We start from the raw sequence: 26,204 nt of genomic DNA, 5'->3' as shown, positions 1-26,204 counted from the left end.
TAGTATGTTGTAGAAAACTTTGTGTTAGAGTTTCAGGGTAAAAATTTTTACTACTGTTGTTGAGTATTATTTTTTAGAACAATGTCAATGAAAAACAAACTAATGATGAAATTGGAGGTGAACTGGTTCAAACAGAGGAACTACAAAGGTTCATAAAAAGCAGTGTTTGAATTTAAGAATTTAAATGGGATTGTAATATTATTTGAAAATCACTGTAATTCAACATATTTGCAAATATGTGAACCTTAAGTAGGTGGTATTGAATGAGTCCACAAATAATTGTGTTGTACAAATGCTGTTAGAAACACAGCCATAAGATACAAAGAAAAAATAAGAATATAAATGGAAGATTTTTATTTAAAAATAATATATTTTTTCCTGTAAAGCTTCAAGAATAATGTAATAGGCTAAGGTAACATAAATATGGACAGAACTCATTTCAATATGGTGCACTGTTTAAGAATTCTAAGAAATAAAAAATGCATAGGTAGAGGTAGAAATTATACTCCTTATGTTGAAATATAGATGGTGGTATAATAGAAAATTGATACCTTTGGAATACGCATTAATTTACACTTTCAGTGAACTAAAATATGAATAAGATATTATTTTGATGATCATGTTTTACAGGTATATATTATACCTTATAAAAATACTGTAATAAATTTTCCATTTTTTGAACAGTGCAAAGTCTGGCTGATATCTACTAAAATTTAGATTGGTAGTTGCGAAAGCGTAAGAAAAGTGTATGGAGAATTTATTGTGTGATCACTGTGCCTTTAAGCACACTGGAAGAATTTTTAAGCACTCTCTCTCGAAAGAACAAATAAAGGAGCTTCCTTTAGGAAGGGAAGATCAGCTCTATTTAAAACAAAGCAGAACAATGAAGAATTTTTGGACTCACAACACCACTCCTCCTTTTCATAGGTTTGTTTTGCCCTGATGCAAAGTAACACCCTGGCATCTACATTAAAAATTGAAATTGACAAGGCATCCCTTTCATCCTTCACTGCCAAAACTCCTCATTAATAATAATTAACCATCCCTGGTCTCTATCCAACAGTTTAATAAATACTGGAACAACTCTGGGCCTCAGCTGCATTTGTAGCTTTAGCCACAGAATGGGAATGATGGGATTCTGAATGAGATTCACTGAATAGCATCAGTGCAGCAAAATGACTACACAATTGTCTGTTAATGAATACCCATTATTTAAATACATATTTATGTTAGAGTATGTGTAGGAATGCTCATTCAAATAGGTCCTATTCTGGTTTATAAAGTTAATTTTTATATATGCTCAAAAATTGTTATATGTGCTCAAAAATTGTTATCATTATATTTGATAATTGCTATAAAAATCATTTTATACATTTCACGTAGGTATGTTCTCCTAGGTAATGTAAATAACTTTTGTTTCCTGGTAAACAACGACTCTTATGTCCAATGTCAACAACATAAAGCAATATAGATGATACTTAAGGAATAGTCATTGCAAATGTACTATTTTATTTACTCGATGGGCAAATTCTTCAGTTTGGTTTGTGATGTTATTACTCTTAAAATTTCACAGAGCATATAACCAAATGCCTTCATAGGACTAGATATTGTTGTATTTATTAGAAGAAATGTAGTAGGAATGGGAAAGGTGAGTGCCTTTTCAAAATTCCAGTTTATTCATGGAGAGAATATGAGCTTAGTTTCTCTTTACTATTCAAGGCAGAGGTGAATGACTTACCTGATTGGTAAAAAAAAAAAAAAAAAAAAAAAAGACAAAGGAGATTTTACTTTCTGTTTTTCAGAATGTCTTCTTTTCAGGATTCATTTCCTGTTTGTATCTTGGGGCAGTCTCTACCCCTGTGAGGGAAAGGAGAGTGGTGCTACAGTGTACCTCAGACTAGGGGTAGGTCTAGCTTATTAGGAATGAATGGTTAGGATGTCATATTCGGACAATGGTCCAGGCAAATAACTTTAACACTATGCCTCTGACTCCCAAATCCTCTTTCACAATCCTTCAAAAAGCTTTTGGGCTTGAAGAATCAGGTTTACTTACCTAGCCCAAAACTCCAGCATGAGTGAACATTGATGCAATTGCTCTAGGATGAGCATACACACATGGCATATGTTTGAGTGTGTCTTCTTATCCTTGATAGCTTTCTGTGCCTATTTTCCTAAACTGAAAGAAATACAGATGAAGTTTGACTCTGGGTTTAATCCATAATCCCAGAATGATCTTCTGCCTTGGCCAATGATGACATAAGTGACAGCTTGTTCCATGAAGTCTTATTAAAGAGAAAAAGAATCAGAAAATAACCTCACTAACTAGTGCTACCAGCAGAGTTTCTGACTTGGGATTTCACTTTGATGAAACTTGCATGAATCTTGACCAGAAAGTGAGTGAGCTTTCTCCATGAATTTCCCTAAAAAATAGTTTTGAAGACCATTAGGGTAATCGAACACTTGTCATGGTACTCACATTTTCAAAGAATAGGTACTAAATCCTAATGAATCTTCCTTAATTTCTAAATAAAAGTTAAATTTTATCCACATATATTTACCCAACAATTAGAAATATAAATAACCAATTTGGATGTTGACTAAGAATTAACACACTACAATCAGGAATTCAGAATATTTATTGCAAGAGCTGAATAATTGTAAATAACGTAGAACTGGCAAAGCAGTAACAAGGATAATTGTTTAGATATTTATTCTGTCAAAGTCATCAAACACCCCTCACAAACCGACAAAAATGTACTTCAATAAGCAATGCACCCCTACCCATTATTTTCCATTATACTGTGGAAAAATGTGAACTGCTATTTACAAAGTAATTTTATTTTTTGGTAAGAACAAATTAACTATCAGATTAGCAAACCTTTTTTTTTTTAATTTTTTGGGTTTTTTTTTTTTTGTTTTTTTTACTTTTAAATTGGTGGTGAACCGTGGCATTAAGATAACTTCCACTTCTTTCAATAAAGACATTTTGTTGCATGCTATTTATTTGTTTAAATCATCTGTCATGCCTTAACAAAAACCTCCTAAGAATGTTCGAATTTGGATTTGTTTGTACGTGCAACTGAGATCTTATTAACATTAGTTGTCACTTTGTTGGTTTGACCTAAGTGACAATATGCTGGTACCTGCCAGGCATTGACCAACTATGATAACAAACAGTTAAACAGCAATAATTAGAGATTTATCCCTTTATTTCCCCCAACTACCCTACCTGGAGAATGTTCTGTTACATCATGAAGGCACAACACATTAAATATTTTGTGGCTATGGTCTAATAACACTTGTGTTACAACAACATTATTGTATATGAGGATCAACACAAACTCTGCCATTTCAACAAAGTTGTAGACACACATTTGCCCAATTGAAACTATTTTAGAATAATGATTTTTCTTCCATATATGCTAATTTTGATACATTAGTTTTGCATGAGTGACAAGTACAGGATATTATATCACTTTTGATGGATAACACTTTTCCATTACTCTCTCACTTAATGGTACTAATTAGATGATTTTGCTTTTGCCTGCTTTGAAAACAAGGATGTAAAAAATAGGTTCTGAATTTCCAAGCTTTTGCAGAAGTCCTTTTTTGTATAGTTAGCATTTTTTCTTTCATCTTTATTGTTTACAGAATTCCAGCATCATAAGCTATCATACAAGAAGCAAGATTTCAGAACCTTTTTTAAACATAAGTGTTTGAGATTCTTTGAACAATGTGTGTCAAGACAGACTACTAACGCAGAAACACCTCACTAAAAGAAACAACGAAAATAACAACAAAGAGGTAAATAAAAAGAAGGACAGAAGCAACCGTAAAACACAGAATTATGCTACAACATTTTTAGGTGAACATTATAAGTACACAAAAGTTGTTAATAATAGCTTGCTTCTATTTACAAATACTTTAACACTGATTGACTTACAAGTGTCCACTAACGTTGTTAACAGCACGATAGGTTTAATGCTTATCTCTTTAAGTTTTGTTTGCAGTATAATGTCAAGTATAGCGGTCTCAGCACAAATCAATGACAAAAAAAAAAAAAAAAAAGCACAATTTTTTAACTGGGTATGTTTTTCAGTCACTCTAATCCATGAAACTTTCTTACTTTCCAAATACATATTCTATTGTTCATAGCAGCAGTCCAGGGTCAAAATAAAATGCAATAATAAAAAAAAAATTTGCACAATGGAGAGATCTCTGGAGAGTTTAATCAATTCTAGTAAACAAGATTGCATGACTAGAACTATTTTCTCTCATATGTTGCAAAATATTGTATTCTCCATGGTGCTAACACAGAGTTATAAGTATCCCTGCTAGATGGGGCATAGTTGTAGAGATCTATTGAATACATAAAGCTCTGATGCACACGGTATTAGCATGTCTATTTAGATTAAAGTTATTAGGTCGCATATAGCCTTTTCTTAGAGTTGGTGCTCCTTAGGACTCTCAATAGCACCTCCTGCTTGCTTATAAGACTTCAGATTTGCCAGAGGAATGTCTGTCATGTGGCTGCCATTGTTGAAATGGCTTTCATTGGAGCCATACTGCTTACGGTCATTGAACTGGTTCCTGTTGCTGTCTTCTTTCCAGGCCCTGGTCAGGGTGTGCCCATTCACAAGCTTGTCCTTCTTCACCCATTCTTTCTGGGGTACAAAGGTTGAGAGAGGAGATTTGGGGTGTTGATATGGACCCAAGCCAGGAGGCATCCAGCAATTATCAGAGTGACCCAAAACCAAGCATTCTTGAGTGCACATCTCTGTAGCTTCAGCTAATCCTCGGGGACCCAGAGGCCCATCTGCAGAAGACAAGAGGGAGAATATAAGAAAAGAAAGTGGTTAAGATTTTCAATTAAAATTATCTCTTAGAGAAAAAGTATGTTATTACTGATCTTATTTTTTCATAAAGTCAAGCATATCTTTGAGTCAAGTCAAGCAACTCAAAGATATATTTCTCCATCTTTTAAAGATTAACACAAAAGGAATCAAATTTGTTATGGAGGTAAGATTGATCTATTAATATTTTCCTTCTTAATCCTTTATTTAGTTATTTAGATCCAAAGACACAGATAGATAAAAAGACAGATATGGGTAAACAGATATAACCATGATGTATCATTTTTTATCAAGTCTTTAATAAAGACTTGATAAAAGCATACAGATTATTACTAATTTATATTCTAAGAAATCCCAGAAAAAAACTCATATTTATGATAAATTATAAAAAGTAGAATAATCTTATGTGCAATATTAAAGAATATATAAATAATACAACTCCACTAAGTTAAAAAGCAAAATTACCACTTGAAACATAGCATGATTAAAAATAAATACTCTAAATGGTTATATAAAATATTGTTTTTTCCTACATAAACACATTATTTTTATATGAAAATATCTTGCCACATTTTTGAAAAGTTAAATACTCATTTTGAAGAATAACTACTGTATCTTACTAATGATACACCTAGTCAGCTGCGAACATTCTGAAATCCAAGTAAAGAAGAAGCCATTTGCATCCGGACAGTGTTTGGTTCCTCTGAGCTTAACTATTTTCTAAATTTCTAAAGTATAAAACTGAAGCTAAATTACAAATTGAATCACATGGAGTCTAACATTCAGGGGAAAGAAAGTGATCACAGAATTTATCTTCTACTTTTTTATCAGTAGGTTAGAACATACATTTTAACCAGGATTTCAAAAGTAAACTATTTTCTGATTGTTTAAAATAGAAATCAGCCCTTTACTAAAAAACAACATAAGCCAAATGGTTAAAAAATAAATTGGGTTTCTTTGTTGCTGTTGTCTTACCCCCCTTGATTAAACAGCCACGTGATAGATAAATGATAGCTTGGAAATTAGGAATTGATTTTACGAATGAAGTTAAGTGGATAGGCAAGAATGCCTGAGGCATAAAGCATTTTCAAAAGCAGAGAGTCATCAGAAAAAAATGCAGAAAAAAAGTAAAGAAAACATACCTGCAAGTTTGCTTACTCATCAGTTTAAATCGCCCAATAATTGGAATGTAGGTCTTTGCTAAAATCCAAGTTAGCACAACTAATATTTTTAAATGTCCAATAATTGTGAGCTTTCTATTTGCCTTAACAATATTCTAATTATTTCTTGCATGTGAAAAATAAAAATTCCTACTGAGACAGGCAACAGTTGATGGCAAACATCAGAAACAGCAAACCACAGGCAATATCAAAATAGATACTGAATGTACCTTTCCTGGGTACTATGTATACTACTAGGGTGATGGGTGCACTAAAATCTCAGACTGCACCACTATACAATCATCCACGTAACCAAAAACCACTTGTACCTGAAAAGCTATTGAAATAAAAAAAAAAAAGTTATTTAAAAACAGAACAGATACTAGATGTGAAAAAAGTGGCTGAAATGCACTATTTCATACAAACTCAAACTTCAGCGATGTTTTTTTATAACTAAAAGTCTTCCTTTTAGAATAACCTTAAAATTACTTCCCATCTGAACCATATTCCCATCCCCTCAAAAGCAAACAGTTTTATTTTGTTTAAACACATATTCATTACTTAAAACTTTTCCTCTCACATACCTCCAATGATTACTTACTTTTTCTGGATATTTAATTTAAACTTCTCTATGAGCCTTTCTTTGCCTTCTACAATCTGGCCACATTTTAAAAGTTCAAACTAATTTCTCACTTCTAGACTCCCTTAGGTGTACTCAGTGACTCTGCATTCACAAAGCTATAACACATTTTGCTTAAACCAATCCATGCTCCCTGCATTAGGATCACAGGCTTAGAAGATGTTTTTGCCAGGCCTGTTTTCATTTAATTACTGATCTCTTCAAGGGTCAGTTTATGTCCCACACAACAAAAGCAAGCTTCCATAACTCTACCAATTCACGCTTCATTGCACCTTGATTTCCACAGAACTTTCTTTATTGATGAATAACAAATTTCCTAATTGAGCTCCCTCAACTCTTACATTAATTCCATTTTTGTCTTTTGGAGGGGGTTCAGTACATTTGCAAGTTTTGATTTTAACTTCCTCCCAACTAGATTGAAAATTGATGGGAAAAAACAAACAAACAAACAAACAAAAACGGCACATCAGTCTTCTGATTCCTCATAGTGCTAAACAATAGTAGTGCTCTACGAACAATGTTAATTGTTAATTAAACTTTTCTGAGGTTGAAAATGTTCTGAGGATTATTAAAGATATACCCTGCTTAAAGGCAGACCTAAAGTAATTATAATAGAAGGTGCTGATTTCACAAATCTTACATCAAACGCTTCCTCAACAGCAAATTCCTTTGCCTAGCAATACTTTGTGACAGTTTATAAATGAATAATTTAATTTCTCTGTTAAATATATTTACTCCTTTCTAAACATCAATGGAGTTAATCACCAATTTGATGTGTAACATATCTTGAAGCCTATAAGCAAACTTTTAATCTTTACATTTCCAGCATCATTAATAAGTTTTTTATTGTTAAAATCTCCAAAGGGAAAAAAATTACCAGCTACCTCAGAAATGTCACCACATCAGGGCTTTATTAAGCCCATCAAAAATGAGAGGATGTGCAAGGCTATTTTAAAATTAGCCTTATGCAACACACCCTGCCATCTTATTAATTTAAGGCATATGATCCAAAGATTGAGAATGTGTTGTGTGGGTGTTTATAAGTATATGTATACCTTAGCTTTTCAGCACTGAGTGACACATTTTAACAAATAGAATTTATCCTTTTAAAAAATATTTACAACGAATAACGTATATTTATTCCAGAAACATTTACTGAGCATGTCCTATGTGCTGGCACTGTGATCGGCACCAGAGCTATAGCCTTGACAAAAAAAAATGTCAGCACTGTCCTCATGGAGCTGGGAGCTATTCTAGGAAACAAATAATTGGCTTAAAAGCAGTGAGTTGAGAGGGAAGTAAACGGTGTCATTAAAATGAGCTGAGGGCCGTTAACTGTTCTAGGAAGGTTTTTCTCTTTATAACTTAACCAATAGACTTTGTTTCAAGGTACATCATTTCTTCTTCAATTTCTTTAAACTTTTTTTACATAATTGACATTAAGACATTTACAGTTAAAATTTTTATGCACAAAATCTTTAACTTGCAAAACATGAGTTTATTTTCATTAAATAATATTAATTGTTCTTTGTGCATTGTACTTCCCATGATTCATTCCTGTAAGTAGACTTGAAGGATTTTGATAAAGTCTATAAATAAATTTATAGAAGTTTTGTAGATAGTTTTATTTCAGATAACTGGTTGCTGTAAAAATTTTAAAGATCTATCCTCAGGCCAGCCACACACAGTGGGACTCTAGATGAAAGGCAGAAGTGTTTTGTTAGAGCTCTAAATGGGAGAAGCCTGTCAGGCAGAACCATACAAGGGACTAAATCTGGGAATAAGGTAACAACAAACTGGAGCTCTAGGGGACAGTTTATGTATGAAAAACTGACTAGGGTTAGCTAGGGTTTTAGGGCTCTCTGAGGATTGGCTAATTTGAGTAATTTCTCAAGAACCAGGTCAAAACAGCAATGTCAAATTATCTAATATCAAAGCATTTGCTTAGGGAGGTTGCTTAGTGACTCAGAAGTGTGAGATCACTAGAAGAGAAGTAGAGGAATATGGATTTAGCTTCTCAAGAAGGGGAAACTGACCAGTCTCTAGACAGGGGCTCAAAACTGAACCTAGACAGCAAACAACAAAACAAAACAAAACCTATATACATCAATCAATCCATCAACAATCTACTTATCTGTTGTGTGTCATTATAGTATGAGCTGTATTGTTGGAAAATATAATTTGCTTTATGCTTTAAAAATTTTTATTTTTAATTTTTCTGTTACATGGTAGGTATATATATATGGGGTACTTACTTTATGTTTTGGTAAGTTTTTATTTTGGGACATGACATTAAATCAGGAAAAGTTTAATTTTTTTTCTTTGGGCCTCTATGTAATTCCCAGTAATTGCTGTGATATTAAGGACGAAACAAAACAAAACAAAAAACAAAAGTCCAGTGAGTTTTATCTTGGGAAAATAACAACGCTTCCGTGTTTTCTTCCATAAAGTCAGTGTTGTAAATTGGTAAAAAGAAAAAGTAAGTATTTTTTCAAAATTCTGTGATGAATTATTAAAGGGAATACATTCATTCTACTGGTCTCCTAAGTCAGTCCCTGCCCTATACATGTTTATAATCTGATAGATGCCAATAACTCCCTAGTTTCTAACTCATTTTTTCTCATTTTTAGAAGTACTGAGTTTTTTATGCTTTTAAAAAGGAGAAAAACATTGTTTTAAAAATGTTAATATTGAAATTTTCCAAAATATGGTCGCATGTAATCTATAGTTTTCCATCAATATATAGCATTTTAAATCTCAGATGCTTGCTAATACTGCATAAATTACATGCACTAAACTATAATCCTTTTTCTTTGATATATTTTTGTTATTACTTTAGGTAACTGTATTAATTGATGAAAAATATTTGTTTTTCATTCATACAGTCTCTCAAATATTTATTGAAACCTAATGTGCATCATAGGTATCATTGTACTGGATTCTTATTAGATGTTTTGAGCTTTTGTTTGTGTGTGTGTGTGGTGTGTTTATGCATGTGTAATCATGTGCATATGTGTTTTTTATTCTGTTTCTCTATTTTTTCATAAATTTTATAATGTACTATTTGTGCTATGTCATAAAATATATGTGTAGAATCCTGATCAGAATTCCAAACTACTTATAAATACTTCCTATAATTTTATCATTATACCAGTTTATTTCCTTTCTTTTAAAATAATTAAAATCATCTACCATAAATTTTTTAAACACTGAAACATTTATTGATTTTTTTTAACTCAAATTCTTTGTTGCTTTGCACAATCTCAATGTCTGAGTTTGGTTATCTTTGGTTTGGGTATGTGTAAAATCGCAAGTGCAGATAACACTGTGCAAGCCATCTGTCTCTGCATTTAAATTTTGAAAGCAAAAACAAAAGCACATAATGAAAAGCTTCTGGAAAGTTGTTTCAGATAACATTTATGTCAGGTCTCAAAGTTCATCTTCACACTACTCACCTTCTTGTTAAAAAACAAATAAAATATTTTTCAAAGTTTTAGGCATTAGTAGCTCTCAGAAAGGTGCCTGAATTACTAACTTTAAAAGATGCAAGTTTAAAATGTAAAACAATCCAAGTTAATGGAACTCCACCTATACTTAAGTAGTAGGATACTGCAGTGGTTTTTGATGTCATTTTACTATAACTGGAAGCAGAACTGTTACTTCATTAATTAAAGATTAAATTTTAAAGATCTATCCTCAGGCCAGCTGTGGATTACTGCTGTAATTAAGAAGTAGCTTCTGGCCTGTTGACCACCTACATTTCAATCTCATTATTTGAAACCCTTTAATACCAAAGCTAGAAACTGGCATTTCTTTAAAAAAACTATGGGACATTTTATATTCCTGACCAGTTTTCATACTGTATGAAATTTTGGTCTTTTCTATTAACAAATTTTTCTTATAATTTTTACTGGTAGGTAAAATAAGTTTAAACAGACTGCCAAAATTGATTTGTAAAATAAACAAGTCATTTTCATATGATTTAGGATCAAATTCATCACATCTCACTCCACTTTTCATTTTGTTCAATTTTTATTATAGGCAAATACCTCTTTGATGCAATAAACATCGGACTGTCACGTTATAATATTATTTTTGTAGTAAGAACATATATTTCTATTTTTGTGTAAAATGTTTGTTCCTAAGTTTCACTTTTGCTGTATTTCTCCTTTATACTATCATGGGTGTCTATTAGGCAAAGACTTGTGCAACCCAAACACTTTAAAATGAAAGATGCATTCCACTGATTTGGATTTGCTAAAGCAGTTTCCCTGATATTTAGGCATAGTGATGTTTTAAAGAAAATTCCTTTTTATGTAAACTTTTACTCTGTAATTTTGCTTTGCACTTACAGCTATTAATATGCTAAGCAAAATCTTAATCTTCATACTTGCTCCTTGCCTTAACCAATATTTCTATAATAAAATTTCAGGGAAACAAATATTCTCATTTATTCATTTGAAGTTAATTTTAGTGTCTCCAGAATACTAACACAACAAAATCTAGTATTCTTGCTAGCTCATTTTATCTCTCAATTTATTTCTCTCTCTCTCTCTGTGTTGTTGCGGGAAGTCAGGGACCCCGAACAGGTGGACCGGCTGAAGCCATGGCAGAAGAACATAAATTGTGAAGATTTCATGGACATTTCTTAGTTCCCCAAATTAATACTTTTATAATTTCTTATGCCTGTCTTTACTGCAATCTCTGAACATAGATTGTGAAGATTACATGGACACTTATCACTTCCCCAATCAATACCCTTGTGATTTCCTATGCCTGTCTTTACTTTAATCTCTTAATCCCGTCATCTTTGTAAGCTGAGGATGTATGTTGCCTCGGGACCCTGTGATGATTGCATTAACGGCACAAATTGTTTGTAGAGCATGTGTGTTTGAACAATATGAAATCTGGGCACATTGTAAAACGAACAGGATAACAGCAATGTTCAGGGAAGAAGGGAGATAACTTTAAACTCTGACTGCCAATGAGCCAGGCAGAGCAGAGCCATATTTCTCTTCTTTCAAAAGCAAATAGGCGAACTACCACTGAATTCTTTTTCTTAGCAAGGAACATCCCTGAGAAAGAGAATGTGCCCCTGAGGGTAGGCCTCTAAAATGGCTGCTTTGGGGTGTCTGTCTTTTACAGTCGAAGACAGAGGGATGAAATAAGCGCTGGTCTCCTGTAGCACTCCCAGGCTTATTAGGACGAGGAAATTCCCACCTAATAAATTTTGATCAGACCAGTTGTCTGCTCTCAGACCCTGTCTCCTGATAAGATGTTATCAATGACAATGCGTGCCTGAAACTTCATTAGACATTTTAATTTCGCCCCATCCTGTGGTCCTGTGATCTCACCCTGACTCCATTTGCTTTGTGATATTTTATTACCTTGTGAAGTATGTGATCTCTGTGACCCACACCCTATTCATACACTCCTTCCCCTTTTAAAAATCACTAATAAAAACTTGCTGGTTTTATGGCTTAGGGAGCATCATGGAACCTGCCGATGTGTGATGTCTCCCCTAGACACCCAGCTTTAAAATTTCTCTCTTTTGTACTCTTTCCCCTTATTTCTTGGACCAGCCAACATTTAGGGAAATAGAAAAGAACCTACATGAAATGTGGGAGGTGAATTCCCCCAGATAGTGTGTGTGTTATTTATTTTTTGAGACAGTGTGTACCTGCATAATATTTTTTTGTGGATTACCTTGAATGGAAAGCTGAAACTATAGGTTTATGTAAATCTGGAGGGACCTGAAAGAAATGTCAGAGGCAAAATTTACTTGATAGACACCCTAATATCCACTATTCTGCCCTACGTTCTATATTTATTGAACAGTTGCTATTAAAAATAAAATCCATTAATTTGACTCAAATCTAAACATGGTAAAATTAATTTCAAATATGAAAGTTGGCATGGAAACCAGGAAATAGTTCACCATTGCCCTTGTGCCCTTTGGAGACTGTATTACTATTTCAGGCCATTTTATTCTATGCCCACTTTATTCTATGCCCAATCAATATTTTTAAATGAATGTCATACAATAATAAATAGTTGTTTAATTATTACTCTGCTCTTACTATACAGAAAACCAGTCAGAGGGTGTGAATCTCATTGCCATTGTATTCAAATTTTATATGAAATCATATACAATAGTTACACTGGCAGTCCAAATCCAAAGGTAAATATGACAAATCTGTGTGTACTTTGGGGAGAAATGCTTTCCATTCATTTATTCAATAATTTCTGATTTAGCTTATGTTAGATTCAAAAGACTATTGTATAGAATATCTAAAATCAGAATCAATAGGAAAATCTCAAGACACAAGATCATTATAGACAGGGAAACAAATAAATAGATTTTAGCACTAGTTGAATGATGAATTGCTATGGACTTTGAGAAAGTAAGCCTAGACTCCATAGCTCCCAGTCTCTTATCTATAAACTGAGAGGATAAAAAGGCTAGATTTTGATGCATGCCCTCTATACATTCTTTTATTCCTTAAATAAATATCATTGTGGTTTTTCATTGATATAAGGTGATAATAAAACTTTTCAATGCTACTTCATTTCAGTAAAGAAAAGCCCAAAAGAGAGCAAAGAAATGATAAATCTATTGTTCAGATAGATGAGGGTAGGCATGGTGGCTCATGCCTGTAATCCCAGCACTTTGAGAAAAGCGTGGACAATATGGTGAAACATTGGCTCTACAAAAAATACAAATATTAGCCAGGCATGGTGGTATGCGCCTGTGGTGCCAGCTACTCAGGGGAACTAAGATGGAAGTATTGCTTGAGCTGAGAGACTGAGGCTGCAGTGAGCGGTGATTGCAACACTGCACTCTAGCCTGGGAGATAGAGTGAGACCCTGTCTCAAAAAAAAAAATAAAAATAAAAAATAAAAAATAACTCTAGTACTGAGGTCACATTTAGATTTTTGAGTGTGAAATTATATTGTGAATAACTACATTTTAAAATCTAAATAAAAATCTAGTGGCTCTATCAGAGTTAGATCTGCATTTGTGAATGCATCTACAGTAACCTTGAGAAACAAACACATGTGAATCCACACCACCAGGATTTGACAAAACCTCTGGTTAACAAGTAAACAAGGATTAAATGTTTTACACGTTTCTCATACAGATTTCTTCCTTGGTCACAGATGAAAAGTCAACATTTGCAGATGGAGACAGTCCAAATACAATAACATATGGCCATGCCAAGCAGCGGATTCACTGCCAGAGAGAATATTGCTATTTGAACAGACTTTATGGCTCACAAAGAATGAAGAGCACTTCCTTGTACATCTTCAGCCTTCTTCTGCAGGGTATGAAAATCAGCTGCCTTTTTCTCATCTGCTAAAGCTAATTGCTGTAAAGAAAAGTTTCTCTGATGATCTTATGTGTTCTCTATTAGTATTTTACATTGCAATCCGTTGAATGACAATAATCCAAAGAGACAGACCTTCATTATTCAAACTAACTTTCAATTTTCAACCAAATTGCTTGATGTGAAACATTGTATTTACTTTATTGCAGATCATATTTACTTTCTTCTATAGTTCATTTCTTGTATTAGTATTTCATGTTTTTTGTTTCAAAAATTCATTCATATCCTGCTGTCTCCTGAATTACTCTCCATTTCTTGCAATTTGCATTGTTTCTCAGACAAACTTGGTAAATCTTATTTGATGTGAAACATATTTTAAAGTGCAGATCTAAGGTGTTAAGCAGTGAAGTAATACTTTAGAGATTAATTTTCAGACTGTAGTCCAAGTGAAAAATAAGCCACTTACATAATATTTTGTCCTCTTTAAAAAATGTTGCAATTGCTGGCCTGAATACAGGTAATACACAATGGTAGCACACAATGTTATGAAGCAATTTGCCTTTATACAACTTCACTGTTTCCTATATTCCAGGGATATTTAATCAGATGAGAGCAGGAAAAACTGATGACGTTCATTTTCATGCCTGTGGTCTCTGACAGTTTTTACCCAGGACACTAATAATATAACTTCAGCATTTTTCTTTCCTAGTCTCTGGGTTAGAGTTTCTACTTCTCACAATCAGAGGCGATAGAGACTTGCCCCAAGTGATTTTAAGCATAGGACAAATGGGGGAAAATACTTTGCTAAATTAATAAGGATTTAAAGACATAATAATTTGTATACTTTAAAATATGTCTGAAAGATTGTATTTTAAATGGAATAAAACATCAGATATGGTCCATGTGATCTGTAGGTGTATATGTGTGTATTTACACCTGGATTGTCTTACCATCACTTTAAATTAATATATCACAGCTCAGTGCTTCTCAAATGTGAATATGTATATAAGTCACCTAGGAAAATCATTAAAATGCAGATTCCAATTTAGTAATTCTGACTGGGTCCTGAGTTCCTGCATTTCTAACAGTTCCTTACGTGATTCTGCTGATGGTGTTCAAGAATCACACTTTGAGATGCAAGACATTTAGAACTTACCTGTCTGCATTCACTCCTTTCCCAGTGATCTAAACTAATAACGTTTTCAGGGATCGTCTTGTATTAGAGTTCACCAGAGAGTTATAAGCACATAAATTGTTCTCATCAACAAATTCTGACTTGGTAGGTTTGCCAGTTCTCCTAATCCCCCAAGCCACATTCTTCTATTTTCCTAATCCATCACTTGCCTTCCTGTTCAGTTTCCTTTGATGGTACCACACCCTTGCCAGATCCCAAAATGTTAGAATGCTCAGAGCTCTTTATCTGCACTTCACCTATGTGAGTGCATGTAATCACTTGGTCTTACACAACATAAATATGTGGATTCCCCAATTTATATTTCTAGCCCTTAATCTTTCTCCTAGGGACCGTATAGGTATATTTGACTATCTACTTATCAGGATTATTGGATTACTAATTGGCATTTTCAAGTTACACAATTCTTGCATTTTTTTTTTCTATTTCCCCTGAATTTACCATTCTTGCATATGGCACACTGATTACCTAGTTACTCAATGCAGGAAAAAACGTATTTGCAGTCATCCTTGCCACGTGTTACATAAAAATCTAAAATGTCTCTCCGCATCAATATTTGCACCCTAATCTCTGGGACTATGAATATGATAAGATTGAACCAGTGATTTTGTTGAATCATATGGCAAAGGGGGTTTTGTAGATGTAATAAAATTACTAGTCCGTTGTGTTTTAGCTAATCAAAAGAGATTGTTGGTAGGCTTAATGTAATCACACGAGTCCTTTATAAGCAGAGTGTTTTCTCCAGCTGGTGGCAGGTGGGAGTTCAGATTCCAAGGACGGGAAAGATTCAGTGGGCAATTGCTGACTTTGAAGACAAAGGGACTGATTAAAAATGATGTGAGAGCAGCCTCTAAGAGTTGAGAGCAGCCCCCCATTGGGCAGCTCGCACACAACAGGTATCTCTGTCCTACAAGCACAAGCAACTGGATTCTGGCCACAATCTCAATAAATTGGAAGCCAATTCTTCTTCAGAGCCTCCAGATAACAATATAGCTTAGCTGACACCTTGATTTTAGCCTTCTGAGACCCTAAGCACATCAAGCCCACCTAGATTCACGAGATACTAAATGGATGGCAACTGAGATAACTTTGTGTTGTTATAAGTCTCTAAATTTGTGATAATTTGTTACATCTGTTTTTTACTCAGCTCACATAACCAAGCACTTAGAAAGTACTTTCATCTACCAGCTTCCCTGCAAACTCAATGGGCCAAGCCAGTCTCTCTCTTTTTTTTTTTTTTTTTTTGAGACGGAGTTTCGCTCTGTCGCTCAGGCTAGAATGCAATGGCGCAATTTCAGCTCACGACAAGCCTCGTCCCCCAGGGTTCAAGTGATTCTCCTGCCTCAGCCTCCTGAGTAGCTGGAATTAGAGGCATGCGCCACCATGCCCAGCTAATTTTGTATTTTTAGCAGAGACGAGGTTTCTCCTTGTTGGTCAGGCTGGTCTTGAACTCCTGACCTCAGGTGATCTGACTTCCTGGGCTTCCCAAAGTGCTGGGATTACAGGTGTGAGCCACTGGGCCCAGCTGCCACTCTTATTTCTTAACAGTACTTGCTTCTTCCTCATTCTTTCAACATTCTATTCACCAATCTCTAGCATATTTACATTTTTTTCCTGTTGTCATGGAGACAAATCACCACAAACTTAGTGGCTTAAAACACCTGCATTTATTTTTCTACATTTCTAGAGGTTAAAAGTCTGAAATCAATCTCACTGGGCTAAAGTCAAAGTGTTGACAGGGCCGGTTCCTTCTAGAAATTCTGAGGAAATAATTCATTTCCTTTCTTTTATTCAGATTCCTTGGGTCATCTATGTTCCTTGACATGTGATTCCTCCCTCTATCTTCAAAACACATCATTCTAACCTCTAGTTCCATCATCACATCACCATCTCCTCTGACTCCTTCATCCTTCTTACTGGGACCACTTTAATGGAGCCACTGGATCATCTAGGATAATCTTCCAATCTCAAAATGAGATCCTTAACTTAATCATGCCTGAAGGTCCTTTTTGTCATGTACAGTAAACATATTCACACATTCTGGGGACTAAGACATGGATATATTTGGGGGACTATTATTCACACTAACACAGTATTTAAAGCAGAATACCTCACTCCTCTGCTTCCGACTGCACCTGGGTGAAAGCTGTACTCCTTTCCATGGCCTAGAGAGCCTCTCATGATCTGGTTCCTGCACAGCTTTCTAATCTCATACCTCACTTCTTTCCCTGTACTTCCCTGCTCTCCCACACTGAATTTCTTACTGTGCCTTAAACAAGCTTAATGTAGTCTCAGGGTCTGTGGATTTGGTATTATGTATGACTGGAATATTCTTCTCCTGGGACTTAGATTCACCCTTCACTTCATTTAGGTGTCCTCTCAAAAGTCAATTCTTCATAGAGGCATTTCCTTACCACCTTTAAAAATAATGATATCCTCTACTCAGTCAATTTCTATCTTCTTATCTTTTTCTTTACAAGATGAATTCTCACTCCGTTGCCCAGGCTGAAGTAAAATGGTGTAATCTTGGCTCACTGCAACCTCCGCCTCCTGGGTTCAAGCGATTCTCCTTCCTCAGCCTCCCAAGTATCTGGGGTCACAGGCATGTGCAATCACTGGCTAATTTTTGTATTTTTAGTAGAGATGGGGTTTCGCCATGTTGGCCAGACTGGCCTCGACCTCCTGATCTCAATTGATCCAACCTCCTTGGCCTCCCAAAGTGCTGGGACTACAGGTGCCAGCCACTGTCCAGCCCTCTAGCTTTGTTTTTCTTGATAGCACTCATCACTACCTCTCACAATATATTTATTTGTTAATGGTCTATATCTCACACTAGAATATAAGCACCATGATGTCACACACTTTGCTTTTTCATACATCTATGTACTATGAAACAACATCTCTTACTATGGCCTGGCACATGGCAGATAATTACTAGATATATTTGAAGAAAAAAACAGTTCGTGCTGAGCCTTAGATTGGTGAGCCAACAAAGAAACTGCATGTAAGACATTATGTGGCAAATAGTTTTCATCAAGAAAATAGTAAATAACAGGGACACCTCTAACCTGTACATGAGAAACTTTGGTAAGAATTTATAGTATAATATTTTTAATAATATTTGGAATGTCCAAATGAAATTAACAAAGGCAAAATAGCTGCATTCAGATCACTTATATCCCAGCTATTTTAGAGTTAAAGGAACTGGGAAATCCCCAAAGTAAAATATAATTAGGTTGTCTCTTGTATCCCACCTATCCATTTAATCATAATTCCTTTAACCATCAGCGCTTTTAGATGTCTTCAGAAATCCAGATTCACAGGATACATAACAAAACATTTCCTTAAAGCCTAAAGACACCAAAATAATTATTAGTAATTATTCTGAGACAGAGCTCTAATGTGATGTAGATAACAGTGCAGAATTTAGTCCTTTGATACAGGTATATTCAAGGAAGTGGGAGGATATTTAAGAAAAAAAGATGATTAGCAAATTTATTGAAAACTTAAAAGTAATTTAGATTTTCTATAACTATATTGGCTTACAATGTTAAGGGATGCAATTACTTTTCACAAAGTTTAGGGGGATAAGGTGACTTTTTAAAAGGCTAATATGTCATTTTAGTGTACATATAGAATACCATTGTGAAATGCATTGCTTAAACTCAGCTGTATATAAAGAAGAACTACTCTAAAATGGGAAGAAATAAAATGTTATATTTTGAAAGAATCTCCTAAGGGAACTGTTGAAAATGCCATTACTCCATTATTGAAAATGGCCTGTATAATAGAGTTTGTAGAGAGAAATCTTGCCCTCTCAGGGTGATACATAGGAGGATTACGTTTTTCAGTCTAAAATGTATGTTTATCTCTGAACACACCTTGCAAATCTGGGGAAATTACTTCATTAATATGGGTTCTTGAAAGGTAAATTTCTTTCTTAAAATAATAAATATTGCATTTGAATTTTATAACATCTGTATACATTTTGCAGAGATTTTTCTGCAATTGTTTCTGTTCTGTTTATTGCCAATCATCAAGTGCTATTTTTTGACAAAAGAAGAGAAATTGTGTCTCTTATACTTTAGTTACTATTTTATTAGTAGTTTGAGGATCAGTTCCAAATATCCAATAGATACAATGTTGCCATATTTATCACAGACAAACCATTGTCATCACACTTTTATATGTCATGAATCATTTATCATGTTTCTGAAATGTAAAAATTTTGTTGCCACATCAATATGCTTTTCAATAATCTTTAAAAATCTCTCAGTATGAAGATAAAATTTGCATTCAAAATTTTAGGAAAGCCTGCCTTACCCTCAGAATAAAATATCTTAGTTAATGTAAGGGAACAAAATGGAGGCAGAGGGAGAAATTTCCATGAAATCCTGTATCTAGAAGAAAACAGTCTTGGTGCACAAATAGACCTTGTCTTCTGAAGGGTTATCTTTTTGCATCTTCTGGGTTGTTTCCAATAATTTCTTCTGAAAAGTTATGGTAAATCACATTTGCTTTCCATCTAGATTTGCTTTCCCTTAACAATTTAATATGTTTTATTATTTTCCAAACTGTCCTATTAAAATTACCCATCTTCTTGGTATAATAACTGGTGGTGACTTATCTGATAAGTTTATTAATATTACAGTATTATTGACCAAAAGGCCGTCATTCTCTGGAAGGATATCTACACTTCAGTAAGAGTGTATTAGTCTGTTTTCACACTGATATAAAGAACTTCCCGAGACTGGGTAATTTATAAAGGAAAGAGGTTTAATTGACTCACAGATCTGCATGGAGGTCTCTGGAAACTCCCATAATGATGGAAGACAAAGGGAAGCAAGGACCTCCTTCACAAGGTGGCAGGAGAGAGAAAGTGTGTGTAGGAGGAAATGTCAAACACTTATGAAACCATGAAATCTCTTGAAAACTCACTATCATGGCAACAGCATGGGGAAAACTGCCCCATGAACCAATCACTTTCCCCTTCCTTCCTTGACACGTGAGGATTACAATTTGAGATGCGATTTGGGTGGGGACTCAGAGCCAAACCATAGTGAAGAGCCTTATAAAATTTGCTTTAATCCAAATGCATGGGTTCTTGAAGCACATTGGCAGATGAATTTGACTTTGTGGTAGACAAGGCTTTGATGCATTTATGAAATCACAATGTGAAAGCCTGACTCCTCCCTGTGAGGTGACATGGCTTGAGCATCTTTCAGTGTGCTGGCATAAAAGAAATGGCTCTGAAAGGTATTAATCCAAAAGAGTTTAATGAAAGACTTTTTATGGCATGTGGGATGGTGAAATTAAACTAACAAGGATTTAGTAAGGGAGACAAGGACCTAAGAAAGTAGGAAACTATCATTACCCCTAGGCCTGAAGGGACAAGAGGATGGTGAGATGTGTCTAGAATCTACAAAGAGCTATGGAGGATTCAAAGGAATCTATTCAAGACAACAGAGAATGAAGAAACAAAATAACTTGTAATATAAAAGTCAAAAGCAAATGTGGAAAAATTTTTGTTTTTGCTAATCTGAGAATCACGTGGTATAAGATCACTACACGTTCTTCAAGATAACCTTCCAAATTATAATCCAAACTGTGAAGACCTAAATGGTCTAAACATAATTCCAAATTCCTTTGTCATCATCCACCATTAATGCTGACAGGTACAATCAACTTAGAAGCAATGCTGCCTTTTACCTATAGGTAATATGCAAGCCAATTACTAAGATAATGAGTCAAAATAAAAATTATAAAACTTACAGTATCCTTGTGAATTGATGAAAAGTGAGCTAGTGAAAATGAAATATTCTATTGTCTTTAATATTTTAGTAAAAATTTTTGAAATGTGTTTATATGTTTAACAAACACTGGGGCATTTTGCAGCATGGAACATTATAAAATAATCTAGTTTTGTATTCATTGGAAGAAAAACTTTATGCTGAATTTATAAATCTTAGTCAATATGTCTTTTTGATTTCATGCTGTAAAGTATGTTAAGATATGTAATTCCTTTTTTGAGTTCTTGACTTGGCCTCTGTTCCTCAGTCTACCACATTAATAAAATCGTAAGACAGTTGGCCCTTACCAAATATTATCAGTACTGCTTAGGATGTCAGTCTGTTTCTCCCTAATAAAAGTGAACTGCACAGTGAACCTTTATTTTTTAATCTAGATGACAGTCAAAGGTTTCAAGATCTGTGAACCTTTGACAAGATTTATAAAGTTAAGCTGTTGTCTAGAACAATTGGCTTCGGTTCAAAATCAATCACTAAAAGTATTTTTTATCTGTCTGAAACACTCCCAAATGTTCTCCCTTTCAGCATGAAATGTAAATGGAACACCAATAAACAGCATGCTTCATGACCAAGTAATTCATGAAGCATTACTTGGGGTATGTATCTTGAGAGAATCTATAACTATATGAATCTACCTATTTATTCATAAATAAGCTATTTTAGGACTACCTTGTTCACCGTAGTATCATTTTAGTTAATGTAACCATATTATGTGGGTCTTAATTATACTTCCCAAGCCTCATTGATTAAAATGTGACACAGGTGATAGAGGATGAAATGGTGTTATTTGACTAAATAGATGATTTTAAGATCATCACATATAGCTTGCATGTTCTTCCTTTAAGCAAGGCTACTGGACCAAGTTTCTTTTCCTTTCAGAGTGTTTTTCACTAAATCAAAAGCATGGTTTCTTGATAATCACTGTTATAGCCACCACAATGTATTCTCCTTTCAATTGGATATGCTACAAACACCTCAGGCAGAGCTTAAGACATATACCAGGCCTTGCTACACTGTCTTAGCTTATAGGGCACCTGAAGCAAACTGTAAAAATATACAAATGATTAAAATCTGCTCTTCAAGATCTATGGCATTAAGTTGAAGAAACCCAAAGTCATGAAACAGGAAACATACCGAAGTTTTTCCTCAGAAGCTGAATGCTAATCTGCCATTAGCTCACTCTTCATTTGTTATAAAATAATGATTTAATGATTTTTTAATATGCTTGTTTGCAGGAGGTGAGCAGATTATAAACTAACTCATTTTAAAATATGAACTAGAAATCACAACAGCGAATTACATTTTCCTTATATAAAGATCAGATTTTTGAAGATAGAATCCAGGTGATTGAGCATGGATGATCAGTGTGATGCCAACAGCAGATCTGAACTGTTATAAACTACATTTTTTGCCTAATGGTCATCGCTGCTACCTTAGGAGTTAGTGCTCTTTGAAAGTGTGTTGTTTGGCTGGCTGTCTATCTCAGAGCCTTTTGAATTCCTAAGATGGTCTGTTAAATACATTGAAATTCGAACCTATTTTCATTGGTTTGTTTGTTTAATTAAAAAGGTCACTATAGATGAGTAGGTCATGTTTGTAAACATACAGAGCATTTATTTAAAAAGAAAACAAACAAACAAAAATTCTAATCACTCATGCCAAAAGATGAGCAAACCCTGTGTTTTCTAATTGCCTATAAGATTTAAAATTACTTTTTAGTGTTTTCTCTTTCAAGGCTGCTTGAAGTTTCTTCTTTGGAGCTCACTATGGAGTAGATGTTTTCTTTCTTGTCGTCCATTCTTTGTTTCTTCCCTTGCTTGACACCCCAGGGTCCATTTTACTTAGCTTCAGTGCCAATGGACTAGAATATTCTAAGCCTGTGATGTGACTTCCTCATCAACTTTATTAAATTTAAATTATATATGAAATGGATAAAATGATATAAATTACATTGACAGAGCCATACATTGTGTATTTGGGAGCATGGGGGGGTGTGATTACTATCATTATTATTATTCTTTGAAATTGATGCTAAATTTGTGTCACATTATTGTTTGCTGTTTTCTTGAAGAACATGCTAGATTTTTGCTTTTAAAAATTTCTTTCTATGAGAATACATTCTGGGTTCAGAGTACTCAAGTCCCTAACAAAATGTACCAAGCAAATGGAGAAAAGCCAAGCCGTTCCATTCCCTCTGGTTATCTCAATGACAGGTACAAATTAACCTATGATCATCGTGGCTGGGATGATCAGTACTGATTGTGAAAATGGCCACAGCTCAGTTTCGCATAGATTGTCTATATTGCTTACATGTTTAAAGATATCAATCAAAAATCTGACACAGTTAAGTTCAATTTAGGGACTGGAAAGCAGGCTGGATTTAAGGTAAGCTGGCAATATATGCCTGTTTATGATGTACCATCTTGCACTGACACATCTTTTCTCAAGCCATCTGCTTCCTTCATATCATTAGAGAATCAGACACAGGCCACATTTCCTCTGTTTATTTAACAGCATACTTGTTGGCGACTACATGATAGAATCCTTATTAATTCAAGAACTTGTTTTTTTCAGATAGAAAAATAAGCTATAACAGGCATTGGAAATTATATACTCTAAGAATCAATGACATGAAATTTTCTGAAGTAGATCCAGTGATTTTATAATTAGTATTTAATGGACATTTTGATTTCATTTATGTAGGCACATATATTCACTCTCAGCTTTGCTAACAAAACTAGATGTATAAAAAACATCTTTATATATTTAATGCTCAAATGGATTACAAAAAACTATGTTGTGGTAAAGCTCTCTGGTTCTTTTTAAAAATTCTTCTAATCAGACTTAACAGAAAAATTATTTCACTGTGAACTGTGATATATGTTTCCATTTTTAAAAGCAAAAATATAGTTTTAACAGAACTATTAAGGAGGAAAAGAATTACTGCATTTCCAAGCATTAACATATTCAGTGTTTTCCTTTCTTGACAAGATTAGCAGTGCAGATGTTAATTATGATACATAACATGACTCGTCAAGACACCTAAAATCCTTGATCTCTGGTTCTCCTTTAGGTTCGATGACTGGCTTGTAGAGAAGAATAAGGAAATGGACCTCTAAGAATCATCATTTTAAATGAGTCTTCATATCCTCCCAAATATTTTTTGAGAATATTTGGCATTACTTCAAAAATTAACTTTAGGAAAAGAACTATTATAACATTTTAAGAGGAGAATTGCAGTAGCACTTAAACTAGAAACTTCCACTTCCACTTGGTGAATTGAATTATTAAGGAATAATTGCAGAAGAAAGAGTAAGTCATTTACAGGCAATAATAAGCAATAAAAATATACATATATGTGCATGCAAAAAATTATGGCAAAAATAATAAGATTTTAAAAAATCATTGTGTTCCTGAAGAAACAAAGAACGGTTTGGTTTTCTTCTAAGAAATTAAATAGTTTTGTTTCTTTGGCTTCTTTCTTGTAATTTGCATTATTTCTTTTAAAGTGTAGATTTTGTGGGCAGTATGGAGATTCTTTAATGGTAAACAGATTTTTATTTTGTTCCATTTTATTGATTTTGTTTTGCTTTGGAACTTCTTTTTTTTTTTGAAACCTATGGCAGCATCACATCTTAAGTAGGTCTTACAGTGAGTGATGAAGACAAAATTCATGTATAGTCAAAGCTATCCTTGAAGTGCATTCAGGATGTCAAGATGCTTACATTTTGAGAAGCATGAGCTTTGAGGGAACACATACATTTGTCACCCACAGCAGTTTACTCAGGAGCATCTGCTTAGTATCCTTGGAAGGAATGACCATCAGAATCATCTGGACTATTGAAACTGTCTCTCCTCTCTGTCTAACTTTCTTGGCTCAGCAAACACAGTAGAAGTTGCATCACTAAAATGCACATTGCCTATATGCATTGTGACCTCGCTCTGTAAGATAAGAATTGTTTTCTGATCACAATTCTTCTCTTGCTCCACTCTCCTCTTCTTTTACTTTTTCTAAAGGAGGACTATTAGAGAGGAAGACAGATGAGCTCTGAGCAGAGTACTGTAGACCAAGATGGCAAACTGTGAAAGACCATGGGAAACCCATGAGGCGGGAGCTTCCTTTTGCATCTGAGAGAATACTTAAGGGGTCCTGTTATATAACAATCCTACTCCACTATCCTGCCATCTGCTCCCCTTCACAAGATAAAAAAAGGTAGATCTATTTGTGAATATCGTAGACAAAACCTGCTGTTTTTTAACTGTCCAAGAGAAACATTATAGAGCATTCCCCTTAACCCCATTATTTCCATTAAGAAGAGTGAGTTAGAGAGATAAAGTGACTTGTTAAAAGTCACAAGTTACTTCGACCTGGGATGAATTTAGAGCTTCTAATTCCAAAAACAAGCCCACATGCTGCTGCCTGTTATTGATAGAGGATATTAATTTTATATGAATAATGGTAATTACAACGAGCATGACCAAAATAAAATAAAACTATATGTGCCAATTACAATAGCCTCAAGTGAAAGTGCAGCCACTGGCCATTCTACATAATAAAACATTTGAAAAGGTAGCATAGGCAGTGTCAGAGTGGCACAGAAAAGCTAATTGCAAGGCGAAGTGTAACAGAAAGTTAAATTTCCTAAGCAAGCAGAGTAATTAATTTTATAAACACAGAAAAACATCATCTATAATCTGGAAATATTCAAAACATGTAGATCAATATAATTCACCAAGTTTTACCACTGTAGAGTTCTGTCACCAATATTTTCATGTTGGTCATCAGAACCTTAAAGTTTTATTCATGCTAAAATTAAGTAAGCCTGGACACATATGCAAACTTAGAGCATCTGTGATCTCTCACTTCAATTGTGGGATACTAGATGTCAACATCTAGTAATCTAGACCTAAAATGTTTCCATCTAAAATTTGACTAAGTTATAAATATTATACCCATGATAACTCATAAGAATATCATTTATTGTAGCCAGGTGCGGTGGCTCAAGCCTGTAATCCCAGCACTTTGGGAGACCGAGACGGGCAGATCACGAGGTCAGGAGATCGAGACCATCCTGGCTAACACGGTGAAACCCCGTCTCTACTAAAAAAAATACAAAAAATTAGCCGGGCGAGGTGGCGGGTGCCTGTAGTCCCAGCTACTCGGGAGGCTGAGGCAGGAGAATGACGTAAACCCAGGAGGCGGAGCTTGCAGTGAGGTGAGATC

At 34.4% G+C, this 26,204-nt stretch overlaps 1 protein-coding gene across 2 annotated transcripts in view; it reads right to left on the bottom strand.

Moving 5' to 3' along the window:
* Nucleotides 1–2,697: 2,697 nt before the first annotated feature.
* The window catches only part of PCDH9 (protocadherin 9), a 963,790-nt gene continuing 940,283 nt past the window's right edge, over nucleotides 2,698–26,204 (bottom strand). For both annotated transcript variants that reach the window (XM_033177589.1, XM_033177590.1), the window contains exon 5: nucleotides 2,698–4,816. In XM_033177589.1, the coding sequence (XP_033033480.1) occupies nucleotides 4,443–4,816 (374 nt within the window). In that variant the 3' untranslated portion in view covers nucleotides 2,698–4,442. The remainder of the gene's footprint in view (nucleotides 4,817–26,204) is intronic.

The sequence above is a fragment of the Trachypithecus francoisi genome, unplaced genomic scaffold (assembly GCF_009764315.1).
Source record: "Trachypithecus francoisi isolate TF-2019V2 unplaced genomic scaffold, Tfra_2.0 Lachesis_group18, whole genome shotgun sequence".
NCBI classification, from domain to species: Eukaryota; Metazoa; Chordata; class Mammalia; order Primates; family Cercopithecidae; genus Trachypithecus; species Trachypithecus francoisi.
Note: the sequence above shows the minus strand (reverse complement) of the source record. Positions and strands in the feature narration are given on the sequence as shown.